Here is a 13,493-nt window from a genome sequence, read left to right as displayed (position 1 = left end):
GTTTATTATTTCGACTTTATTAGTTTCCTTATGTCATTTTATGACTGTTAGAGAGTCCCAGTAGTCGAGCCTATAAAGCTCAAGTTGTTTCTTCATTGTAAATCACCCTTGAACTTTTATGAATGAAAATACAGTTTTTTCTAGTTTTGTCAAAACTATTGTTCTAAGTCTTTTGAGTGTGTGAGAAACAGCTCGAGCAACCAGGACTTATCAAAGATCCCTTCCATAGATCTTTGTGGCGTCTATCAATCCATTTCGTCCATCCCAACCACTGGCCAAGCTTGAGAGAGTTACACAACCAGCAAGCAAAGCTGCATCTCATTCCACTTCAACCATCCTTTGATCAAGCTGAGAGTGTTACACAACCAGCAGCTTGATTGCATCCTATCCTTTGTTTATTTATCTTGTTTTATTATCATTATCATCATCATCTCGTTAGTTTTCATAATTGTTTCTGTTTGCATTATAAAACTCTAAAAACTCATAAAAATCGGTTCTCTTTGTTTTCAGGTTTAAACCTTGGTTCCACCATTCTATCAATTTGTGGATTACCCCCCTGTGCCTACAACAGGAACGGTCAGCATGCTGAGTCCAAGGACCAACATGCTGATATGTGTACTGATGGACAGCCACGGACGTCCTGTGTGTGCTGACGGATACACACGGACACACACGGACAGCCACGGACGTCCTGTGTGTGCTGACGGACACCCACGGACGTCCTGTGTGTGCTGACGGACATCCACGGACGTCCTGTGTGTACTGAACAGACAGCCCACGTGGGCAAAAATCACCCGAACAGTCCATGGGAAGGGCCAGCATGCCGAGTCCAAGGACCAGTTTGCTGATATGTGTACTGATGGACAGCCACGGACGTTCTGTGTGTGGAGACGGACACACACAGACGTCCTGTGTGTACTGAAGAGACAGCCCAGGTGGGCCAAAATCACCCGAACAGTCCTGGGGAAGGGCCTGCATGCTGAGTCCAAGGGCCAGCGTGCTGATATGTGTACTGATGGACAGCCACAGACGTCCTATGTGTGCTGACAGACACACACGGACAGTCTATGGTTGTCCAAAATCAGCCAAGGGAAGGGCCAGCGTGCTGAGTCCAAGGACCAGCGTGCTGAGTCCAAGGACCAGCGTGCTGATATATGTACTGATGGACAGCCACGGACGTTCTGTGTGTTCTGACGAACAGCCACGGACGTCCTATGTGTGCTGACAGACACACACAGACGTCCCGTGTGTGCAGAAGGACACCCATAGACGTCCTTTGTGTACTGAACAGACAGCCCACGTGGGCCAAAATCACCCGAACAGTCCATGGGAAGGGTCAGCGTGCTGATATGTGTACTGATGGACAGCCACGGACGTCCTGTGTGTGCTGACGGACACACACAGACACACACGGACAGCCACGGACGTCCTGTGTGTGCTGACGGACACCCACGGACATCCTGTGTGTGCTGACGGACGTCCTGTGTGTACTGAACAGACAGCCCATATGGAACAAAATCACCCGAACAGTCCATGGGAAGGGCCAGCGTGCTGAGTCCAAGGACCAGCGTGCTGATATGTGTACTGATGGAAAGCCACAGATGTCCTGTGTGTGCTGACGGACACATACGGACACACAGGGACACACACAGACACACACGGACGTCCTATGTGCTGGCGGTCACCCACGGACGTCCTGTGTGTACTGAACAGACAGCCCACGTGGGCCAAAATCACCCGAACAGTCCACGGGAAGGGTCAGCATGTTGAGTCCAAGGACCAACATGCTGATATGTGTACTGATGGACAGCCACGGACGTCGTGTGTGTGCTGACGGATACACACGGACACACACGGACAGCCACGGATGTCCTGTGTGTGCTGACGGACACCCACAGACGTCTTGTGTCTGCTGACGGACATCCACGGACGTCCTGTGTGTACTGAACAGACAGCCCACGTGGGCCAAAATCACCCGAACAATCCACGGGAAGGGCCAGCGTGCCGAGTCCAAGGACCAGCGTGCTGATATGTGTACTGATGGACAGCCCCGGACGTTCTGTGTGTGCTGATGGACAGCCACGGACGTCCTGTGTGTGCTGAGAGACACACACAGACGTCCCATGTGTGCAGACGGACACACACAGACGTCCTGTGTGTACTGAAGAGACAGCCCACGTTGGCCAAAATCACCCGAACAGTCCTGGGGAAGGGCCTGCATGCTGAGTCCAAGGACCAGCGTGCTGATATGTGTACTAATGGACGGCCACAGACGTCCTGTGTGTGCTGACAGACACACACGGACAGTCTATGGTTGTCCAAAATCAGCCAAGGGAAGGGCCAGCGTGCTGAGTCCAAGGACCAGCGTGCTGAGTCCAAGGACCAGCGTGCTGATATATGTACTGATGGACAGCCACGGACGTTCTGTGTGTTCTGACGAACAGCCACGGACGTCCTATGTGTGCTGACAGACACACACAGACGTCCCGTGTGTGCAGAAGGACACCCATAGACGTCCTTTGTGTACTGAACAGACAGCCCACGTGGGCCAAAATCACCCGAACAGTCCATGGGAAGGGTCAGCGTGCTGATATGTGCACTGATGGACAGCCACGGACGTCCTGTGTGTGCTGACGGACACACACAGACACACACGGACAGCCACGGACGTCCTGTGTGTGCTGACGGACACCCACGGACATCCTGTGTGTGCTGACGGACGTCCTGTGTGTACTGAACAGACAGCCCATGTGGAACAAAATCACCCGAACAGTCCATGGGAAGGGCCAGCGTGCTGAGTCCAAGGACCAGCGTGCTGATATGTGTACTGATGGAAAGCCACAGATGTCCTGTGTGTGCTGACGGACACATACGGACACACAGGGACACACACAGACACACACGGACGTCCTATGTGCTGGCGGTCACCCATGGACGTCCTGTGTGTACTGAACAGACAGCCCACGTGGGCCAAAATCACCCGAACAGTCCACGGGAAGGGTCAGCATGTTGAGTCCAAGGACCAACATGCTGATATGTGTACTGATGGACAGCCACAGACGTCCTGTGTGTGCTGACGGATACACACGGACACACACGGACAGCCACGGATGTCCTGTGTGTGCTGACGGACACCCACAGACGTCTTGTGTCTGCTGACGGACATCCACGGACGTCCTGTGTGTACTGAACAGACAGCCCACGTGGGCCAAAATCACCCGAACAATCCACGGGAAGGGCCAGCGTGCCGAGTCCAAGGACCAGCGTGCTGATATGTGTACTGATGGACAGCCCCGGACGTTCTGTGTGTGCTGATGGACAGCCACGGACGTCCTGTGTGTGCTGAGAGACACACACAGACGTCCCATGTGTGCAGACGGACACACACAGACGTCCTGTGTGTACTGAAGAGACAGCCCACGTTGGCCAAAATCACCCGAACAGTCCTGGGGAAGGGCCTGCATGCTGAGTCCAAGGACCAGCGTGCTGATATGTGTACTGAAGGACGGCCACAGACGTCCTGTGTGTGCTGACAGACACACACGGACAGTCTATGGTTGTCCAAAATCAGCCAAGGGAAGGGCCAGCGTGCTGAGTCCAAGGACCAGCGTGCTGATATATGTACTGATGGACAGCCACGGATGTTCTGTGTGTGCTGACGAACAGCCACGGACGTCATGTGTGTGCTGACAGACACACACAGACGTCCCGTGTGTGCAGACGGACACCCACAGACGTCCTTTGTGTACTGAACAGACAGCCCACGTGGGCCAAAATCCCCCGAACAGTCCATGGGAAGGGTCAGCATGCTGAGTCCAAGGACCAGCGTGCTGATATGTGTACTGATGGACAGCCACGGACATCCTGTGTGGGCTGACGGACACACACCGACACACACGGACAGCCACGGACATCCTGTGTGTGCTGGTGGACACCCACGGACGTCCTGTGTGTACTGAACAAACAGACCACGTGGACCAAAATCACCCGAACAGTCCACGGGAAGGGTCAGCATGCTGAGTCCAAGGACCAACATGCTGATATGTGTACTGATGGACAGCCACGACGTCCTGTGTGTGCTGACGGATACACACGGACGTCCTGTGTGTGCTGACGGACACCCACGGACGTCCTGTGTGTGCTGACGGACATCCACGGACGTCCTGTGTGTACTGAACAGACAGCCCACGTGGGCAAAAATCACCCAAACAGTCCACGGGAAGGGCCAGCGTGCCGAGTCCAAGGACCAGTGTGCTGATATGTGTACTGATGGACAGCCACAGACGTTCTGTGTGTGCTGACGAACAGCCACGGACGTCCTGTGTGTGCTGAGAGACACACACAGACGTCCCGTGTGTGCAGACGGACACACACAGACGTCCTGTGTGTACTGAAGAGACAGCCCAGGTGGACCAAAATCACCCGAACAGTCCTGGGGAAGGGCCTGCATGCTGAGTCCAAGGGCCAGCGTGCTGATATGTGTACTGATGGACAGCCACAGACATCCTATGTGTGCTGACAGACACACACGGACAGTCTATGGTTGTCCAAAATCAGGAGAAATGGCCCAAAGCCCATCATAGGATTCAAGAGGGATCTCTCAGGTTTCCAGAAAGCCCAAGATCAGGAGAAATGGCCCCGGAATTTTGAAGTTATGATCCAATTTCCAAAACCGGTCAAACCAGTTCTACACTTGCCTCAATTGGAAGCTAACCTGTCCAATCAGCTTCAAACTAGACAATGGCAACCAGGAGATATATCTATGCATTCAGGAAGTCTATCCAATGGTCCAGAAGAGTCAGACAATTTCATTCCATGCACCAGCCCACATAGGATCAGGAGGATCCTCATTAACCCCAACTTGCCTTATTTGGAGCTTCTTGCCATCCCGCTCCAACAGCTCTTTTTCCTTCAGATTAGGCACGACCTCAGCACCCTCCAAACCATCAAGAAGGTTCCCAGGAAGCTTAGTTATCCCCTCAAACCGTCCAGATACAAGGAGAACACCATCTACATTCATTTGGCCAAGATTCTCATCATAAAGCCTCCAACGGCTAGTTTTCATGGAGCCATCAATTCCCTTGCTTCCAAGTTTATTATTTCGACTTTATTAGTTTCCTTATGTCATTTTATGACTGTTAGAGAGTCCCAGTAGTCGAGCCTATAAAGCTCAAGTTGTTTCTTCATTGTAAATCACCCTTGAACTTTTATGAATGAAAATACAGTTTTTCTAGTTTTGTCAAAACTATTGTTCTAAGTCTTTGAGTGTGTGAGAAACAGCTCCCGAGCAACCAGGCTTATCAAAGATCCCTTCCATAGATCTTTGTGGTGTCTATCAATCCATTTCGTCCATCCCAACCACTGGCCAAGCTTGAGAGAGTTACACAACCAGCAAGCAAAGCTCCATCTCATTCCACTTCAACCATCCTTTGATCAAGCGGAGAGTGTTACACAACCAGCAGCTTGATTGCATCCTATCCTTTGTTTATTTATCTTGTTTTATTATCATTATCATCATCATCTCGTTAGTTTTCATAATTGTTTCTGTTTGCATTATAAAATTCTAAAAACTCATAAAAATCGGTTCTCTTTGTTTTCAGGTTTAAACCTTGGTTCCACCATTCTATCAATTCGTGGATTACCCCCCTGTGCCTACAACATTTTTGGTATCAGAGCTGAAGCTCCTGAATCAGGTCACTCTATCCTTGCATCATTCATATTTGTTTGCATTTGTTTTCATTTAAAAAAAAAAAACAGTTTTTGCATTGTTATTGTTGTTCTTAAGAAAAGAAAACTAAAGAAGAAGGAGTTGTCTAGTTTGATCCACGAAATTCTTTTGAAATACTTGTCTAGTTGTTTGCATTCATTCCCCCAGCTCCACTTGCCATATTTAGATTTTGTGCATTCATTTAAAAAAAAAAAATCTGCATTTCCATATTTGTTTCTTGCATAAGAAAATTCAAAAAAAAAATAAGTGTTAGTTTTCTTTCCATATTTTCTTTTCACTTGTGTTAATTGTCATTCCATATTGATTCATTTCGTTTTTGCATTGAGAAAACCAAAAGAAAAATTATTTTAGCATAGTTTATTTCATTTCGGTTCATAATTGCAATTTTTTTCTGTTTAATTTTAATTAGCTTGCATTTTTGGTTCTTATTTTGATTCGACCAGGATTTTTCCATACCTTCACTTGATCTTTGAGAGTGTTTTCAGGAAGCCATGGTAGGAAAAACACACTGCCAAAGTCAGATGGCCAAACAGAACCAACAGTTGACAGCTTTGCAAGAGATCAATGATCGGATTGCTCAGTTGAGGAAAAGAAACAAGGCACGAGTCCAACGTCCACAGCAAGGAGAAAGGAGATTTGGAGATGCACCAGAGGCTGTCTACGTTGAGCCCAAGCCACCAGATCCTTCAAGGATCAATCAACATCCAACTTCTCAAACCCATACTCATCATGTTGCTAATTCTCAGTTTGATCATAAATCTTTTGCTGATAAAATTGAACTCTTTACATTTTCAGGAGGAAGAAGCTACCTATTTTGGGAGAGGAACCTTGATGAATGGTTTCACTACAACAACATTCTGAAAGAAGAGAGACTATCTTATGCCATTGATCAACTAAGAGGTAATGCCTTTAAATGGTGGGTACAAGAAGAAGATGATAGATTGTTTTACAAGGAGCCAGCTATCAAAACGTGGAGAGATCTTAAGGAAGTCATGAGGGATGAATTTTCACCAGAACTCACAAGTTCTAAGATCCGAAAGATATACCCAAGGAGGTATCTAACTCATGTTTCCAAAGAAAAGCCAGAACCTGTTATTGTCCAAGTAAAGGCTAAGGTAAGTCCTATACTTGATAAATCAGTTAATGAATGATCTACCACTTGTATGAGTCCCTTGTCTTTGTCCAAGAATGTTAAGACAGGTCCTGAGGTCCAGAAAGAGACGAACTCAACATCCTTGTTGAGATCAAAAGTTGTCCATGATTTAAGTCCAAAAGACAAGGAGATTTTAAACACAAATAAAGAAGAGCCAACAAGCCAAGGTAAGTCTTCTAACTCTGAGAATTTGAAATATCAGACATGTTATAGATGTCATAAGAAAGGACACTATGCTGTAGTTTGTCCTACTAAGCAAGCATTGATAGAAACATCACTAGAAGAGAAAACAGATTTATCTATGAAAAGTGATAGTTTTATTCAATCTGATTTATTGGTTCCAAGATCTTGTGTAATGCACTTGTCTTTGTCAAAAGGTGATGTAACAGGACTTAAGGAGCAAGAATTCAAAAGAAAGAAATCACCAGGCGTCACCCTTGTGATAGACCAGAAGATGGCTCAAGACACAAAGCTGTCCATGTTGCTTAAAGAAGCAAAACCGGTCATAAAAGTATCCCACCAAGGTAAGTTTCTAACACCACCTTTGGATACTAGTACTGACGTGTGTGTTCTTGGTACAGGGAGAAAAAATGAAAGCTATAAGCTTATTGTAGTTCCAAAGAAAGAACCAGACCCTAAGCTCAGCCATGAACCCACTTCTAAGTGGAAACCGAAATCTGAACAATCCATTGTTCAAGTTCCAAAACCTATGGTAAGATTCCTTTTAGATCTGAATTTTCTTAATATTTCAATGACAGATATAATGCACTTGCTTTTTGTCCAGAATGTTGAGAATTTTTCAGGTTGCAAAGAAGAAAGCTTCAAAGAAATCCCACCAGATTATCTTATGTTGCTAGGAGGATCAACTCCAAAGATGATCAGAAACGTGGCCACCAAAAATTTGAAGGACCATCAACTCCAGAGGATAAGAAATGACCATGTCCAGAGCAGAGGCGTGATCCATTCCTATTTTCTCAAAGGAGAACCACCTGATACAAATTCCATTCCCAAACCGAAACAGTTCCAAGGTAAGGTTTTAGAATCTCAAAAGAGGATGAAAGCTGACTTGCTCTATCTTGGTGCAGGTTACATAGTTTCGAGGTCGAAACCTTGTCAAGAGGGAGGGGATGTTGTGGTCACGAAATCCATGGTTCAACCAGAGTCTCACCAAACCGTCCAAACCGGCCATCTAGGAGGTACCAGCGACCGAGGTTCAGTCCAAGGCGTATATCTCTACAACCAGAAGGAATTTAAATATGAAACTAATTTTATTGGATTTTACACTCACGAAGGAGTCCATACCAATTGGAATCGAGCAAAAATATTCACGGAGCAAGAAGTTATGAGTTTTACAAGTCAGAGGTTTTCCAGCCCGTCCATCTGCGAGTATCCGACTTTAGAAGGCAATTCCAGCCCAAGGAAGGAGCTTCCTGAACCAAAGCCCATCATAGGATTCAAGAGGGATCTCTCAGGTTTCCAGAAAGCCCAAGATCAGGAGAAATGGCCCCGGAATTTTGAAGTTATGATCCAATCTCCAAAACCGGTCAAACCAGTTCTACACTTGCCTCAATTGGAAGCTAACCGGTCCAATCAGCTTCAAACTAGACAATGGCGACCAGGAGATATATCTATGCATTCAGGAAGTCTATCCAATGGTTCAGAAGAGTCAGATAAGTTCATTCCATGCACCAGCCCACATAGGATCAGGAGGATCCTCATTAACCCCAACTTGCCTTATTTGGAGCTTCTTGCCATCCCGCTCCAACAGCTCTTTTTCCTTCAGATTAGGCACGACCTCAGCACCCTCCAAACCATCAAGAAGGTTCCCAGGAAGCTTAGTTATCCCCTCAAACCGTCCAGATACAAGGAGAACACAATCTACATTCATTTGGCCAAGATTCTCATCATAAAGCCTCCAACGGCTAGTTTTCATGGAGCCATCAATTCCCTTGCTTCCAAGTTTATTATTTCGACTTTATTAGTTTCCTTATGTCATTTTATGACTGTTAGAGAGTCCCAGTAGTCGAGCCTATAAAGCTCAAGTTGTTTCTTCATTGTAAATCACCCTTGAACTTTTATGAATGAAAATACAGTTTTTCTAGTTTTGTCAAAACTATTGTTCTAAGTCTTTTGAGTGTGTGAGAAACAGCTCCCGAGCAACCAGGCTTATCAAAGATCCCTTCCATAGATCTTTGTGGTGTCTATCAATCCATTTCGTCCATCCCAACCACTGGCCAAGCTTGAGAGAGTTACACAACCAGCAAGCAAAGCTCCATCTCATTCCACTTCAACCATCCTTTGATCAAGCTGAGAGTGTTACACAACCAGCAGCTTGATTGCATCCTATCCTTTGTTTATTTATCTTGTTTTATTATCATTATCATCATCATCTCGTTAGTTTTCATAATTGTTTCTGTTTGCATTATAAGACTCTAAAAACTCATAAAAATCGGTTCTCTTTGTTTTCAGGTTTAAACCTTGGTTCCACCATTCTATCAATTCGTGGATTACCCCCCTGTGCCTACAACAGGAACGGTCAGCATGCTGAGTCCAAGGACCAACATGCTGATATGTGTACTGATGGACAGCCACGGACGTCCTGTGTGTGCTGACGGATACACACGGACACACACGGACAGCCACGGACGTCCTGTGTGTGCTGACGGACACCCACGGACGTCCTGTGTGTGCTGACGGACATCCACGGACGTCCTGTGTGTACTGAACAGACAGCCCACGTGGGCAAAAATCACCCGAACAGTCCATGGGAAGGGCCAGCATGCCGAGTCCAAGGACCAGTTTGCTGATATGTGTACTGATGGACAGCCACGGACGTTCTGTGTGTGCAGACGGACACACACAGACGTCCTGTGTGTACTGAAGAGACAGCCCAGGTGGGCCAAAATCACCCGAACAGTCCTGGGGAAGGGCCTGCATGCTGAGTCCAAGGGCCAGCGTGCTGATATGTGTGCTGATGGACAGCCACAGACGTCCTATGTGTGCTGACAGACACACACGGACAGTCTATGGTTGTCCAAAATCAGCCAAGGGAAGGGCCAGCGTGCTGAGTCCAAGGACCAGCGTGCTGAGTCCAAGGACCAGCGTGCTGATATATGTACTGATGGACAGCCACGGACGTTCTGTGTGTTCTGACGAACAGCCACGGACGTCCTATGTGTGCCGACAGACACACACAGACGTCCCGTGTGTGCAGAAGGACACCCATAGACGTCCTTTGTCTACTGAACAGACAGCCCACGTGGGCCAAAATCACCCGAACAGTCCATGGGAAGGGTCAGCGTGCTGATATGTGTACTGATGGACAGCCACGGACGTCCTGTGTGTGCTGACGGACACACACAGACACACACGGACAGCCACGGACGTCCTGTGTGTGCTGACGGACACCCACGGACATCCTGTGTGTGCTGACGGACGTCCTGTGTGTACTGAACAGACAGCCCACGTGGAACAAAATCACCCGAACAGTCCATGGGAAGGGCCAGCGTGCTGAGTCCAAGGACCAGCGTGCTGATATGTGTACTGATGGAAAGCCACAGATGTCCTGTGTGTGCTGACGGACACATACGGACACACAGGGACACACACGGACGTCCTCTGTGCTGGCGGTCACCCACGGACGTCCTGTGTGTACTGAACAGACAGGCCACGTGGGCCAAAATCACCCGAACAGTCCACGGGAAGGGTCAGCATGCTGAGTCCAAGGACCAACATGCTGATATGTGTGCTGATGGACAGCCACGGACGTCCTGTGTGTGCTGACGGATACACACGGACACACACGGACAGCCACGGATGTCTTGTGTGTGCTGACGGACACCCACGGACGTCCTGTGTCTGCTGACGGACATCCACGGACGTCCTGTGTGTACTGAACAGACAGCCCACGTGGGCCAAAATCACCCGAACAGTCCACGGGAAGGGCCAGCGTGCCGAGTCCAAGGACCAGCGTGCTGATATGTGTACTGATGGACAGCCCCGGACGTTCTGTGTGTGCTGATGGACAGCCACGGACGTCCTGTGTGTGCTGAGAGACACACACAGACGTCCCATGTGTGCAGACGGACACACACAGACGTCCTGTGTGTACTGAAGAGACAGCCTACGTGGGCCAAAATAACCCGAACAGTCCTGGGGAAGGGCCTGCATGCTGAGTCCAAGGACCAGCGTGCTGATATGTGTACTGATGGACGGCCACAGACGTCCTGTGTGTGCTGACAGACACACACGGACAGTCTATGGTTGTCCAAAATCAGCCAAGGGAAGGGCCAGCGTGCTGAGTCCAAGGACCAGCGTGCTGATATATGTACTGATGGAGAGCCACGGACGTTCTGTGTGTGCTGACGAACAGCCACGGACGTCATGTGTGTGCTGACAGAGACACACAGACGTCCCGTGTGTGCAGACGGACACCCACAGACGTCCTTTGTGTACTGAACAGACAGCCCACGTGGGCCAAAATCCCCCGAACACTCCATGGGAAGGGTCAGCATGCTGAGTCCAAGGACCAGCGTGCTGATATGTGTACTGATGGACAGCCACGGACATCCTGTGTGGGCTGACGGACACACACCGACACACACGGACAGCCACGGACATCCTCTGTGTGCTGGTGGACACCCACGGACGTCCTGTGTGTACTGAACAAACAGACCACGTGGACCAAAATAACCCGAACAGTCCACGGGAAGGGTCAGCATGCTGAGTCCATGGACCAACATGCTGATATGTGTACTGATGGACAGCCACGACGTCCTGTGTGTGCTGACGGATACACACGGACGTCCTGTGTGTGCTGACGGACACCCACGGACGTCCTGTGTGTGCTGACGGACATCCACGGACGTCCTGTGTGTACTGAACAGACAGCCCACGTGGGCAAAAATCACCCGAACAGTCCACGGGAAGGGTCAGCATGCTGAGTCCATGGACCAACATGCTGATATGTGTACTGATGGACAGCCACGACGTCCTGTGTGTGCTGACGGATACACACGGACGTCCTGTGTGTGCTGACGGACACCCACGGACGTCCTGTGTGTGCTGACAGACACACACAGACGTCCCGTGTGTGCAGAAGGACACCCACAGACGTCCTTTGTGTACTGAACAGACAGCCCACGTGGGCCAAAATCACCCAAACAGTCCATGGGAAGGGTCAGCGTGCTGATATGTGTACTGATGGACAGCCACGGACGTCCTGTGTGTGCTGACGGACAAACACAGACACACACGGACAGCCACGGACGTCCTGTGTGTGCTGACGGACACCCACGGACACACACGGACAGCCATGGACATCCTGTGTGTGCTGACGGACACCCACGGACGTCCTATGTGTCCTGAAGGACACCCACGGATGTCCTGTGTGTACTGAACAGACAGCCCACGTGGGCCAAAATCATCCGAACAGTCCACGGGAAGGGCCAGCGTGCAGAGTTCAAGGACCAGCGTGGTGATATGTGTACTGATGGACAGCCACGGACGTCTTGTGTGTGCTGACGGACACACACGGACAGCCACAGACGTCCTGTGTGTGCTGGCGGACACCCATGGACGTCCTGTGTGTACTGAACAGACAGCCCACGTGGGCCAAAATCACCTGATCAGTCCACGGGAATGGTCAGCGTGCTGAGTCCAAGGACCAATGTGCTGATATGTGTACTGATGGACAGCCACGGACGTCCTGTGTGTGCTGACGGACACCCACTGACATCCAGTGTGTGCTGACGGACACCCACAGACGTCTTGTGTGTGCTGACGGACAGCCACAGACGTCATGTGTACTGACGGACAGCCACGGACGTTCTGTGTGTGCTGACGGACAGCCACGGACGTCCTGTGTGTGCTGAGAGACAAACACAGACATCCCGTGTGTGCAGACGCACACCAACAGACGTCCTTTGTGTACTGAACAGAGAGCCCACGTGGGCCAAAATCACCCGAACAGTCCACGGGAAGGGCCAGCGTGCTGAGTCCAAGGACCAGCGTGCTGATATGTGTACTGATGGACAGCCACGGACGTCCTGTGTGCTGACGGACACACACGGACACACACAGACACACACGGACAGCCACAGACGTCATGTGTGCTGGCGGACACCCACGGACGTCCTGTATGTACAGAACAGACCGCCCACGTGGGCCAAAATTACCCGAACAGTCCATGGGAAGGGTCAGCGTGCTAAGTCCAAGGACCAACGTGCTGATATGTGTACTGATGGACAGCCACGGATGTCCTGTGTGTGCTGACGGAAAACACACGGACACACATGGACAGCCACAGACGTCCTGTGTGTGCTGACGGACACACACGGACATCCTGTGTGTGCGGACGGACACCCACAGACGTCCTGTGTGTACTGAACAGACATCCCCTGTGGGCCAAAATCACCCGAACAGTCCACAGGAAGGGCCAGCGTGCTGATATGTGTACTGATGGACAGCCACGGACGTCCTGTTTGTGCTGATGGACACACACAGACACACACGGACACACACGGACAGCCACGGATATCCTGCGTGTGCTGGCGGACACCCACAGACGTCCTTTGTGTACTGATCAGACAGCCCACGTGGGCCAAAATTACC

General features: G+C 49.7%; 1 protein-coding gene across 1 annotated transcript; it reads left to right on the top strand.

Moving 5' to 3' along the window:
• The first annotated feature begins 5,061 nt into the window (after window positions 1-5,061).
• LOC117131304 lies at window positions 5,062-9,125 on the top strand. The gene is made up of 3 exons (XM_033283555.1): window positions 5,062-6,843; window positions 6,916-8,761; window positions 9,031-9,125. Exons 1-3 carry the CDS (start codon window positions 6,220-6,222, stop codon window positions 9,123-9,125), a joined length of 2,565 nt encoding a protein of 854 aa, XP_033139446.1. The 5' UTR covers window positions 5,062-6,219.
• Window positions 9,126-13,493: the final 4,368 nt, after the last annotated feature.

Source organism: Brassica rapa, unplaced genomic scaffold (assembly GCF_000309985.2).
Source record: "Brassica rapa cultivar Chiifu-401-42 unplaced genomic scaffold, CAAS_Brap_v3.01 Scaffold0895, whole genome shotgun sequence".
Taxonomy (NCBI): Eukaryota; Viridiplantae; Streptophyta; class Magnoliopsida; order Brassicales; family Brassicaceae; genus Brassica; species Brassica rapa.
The sequence above is the reverse complement of the archived record's forward strand: the minus strand, read 5'-3'. Positions and strand labels throughout refer to the sequence as shown.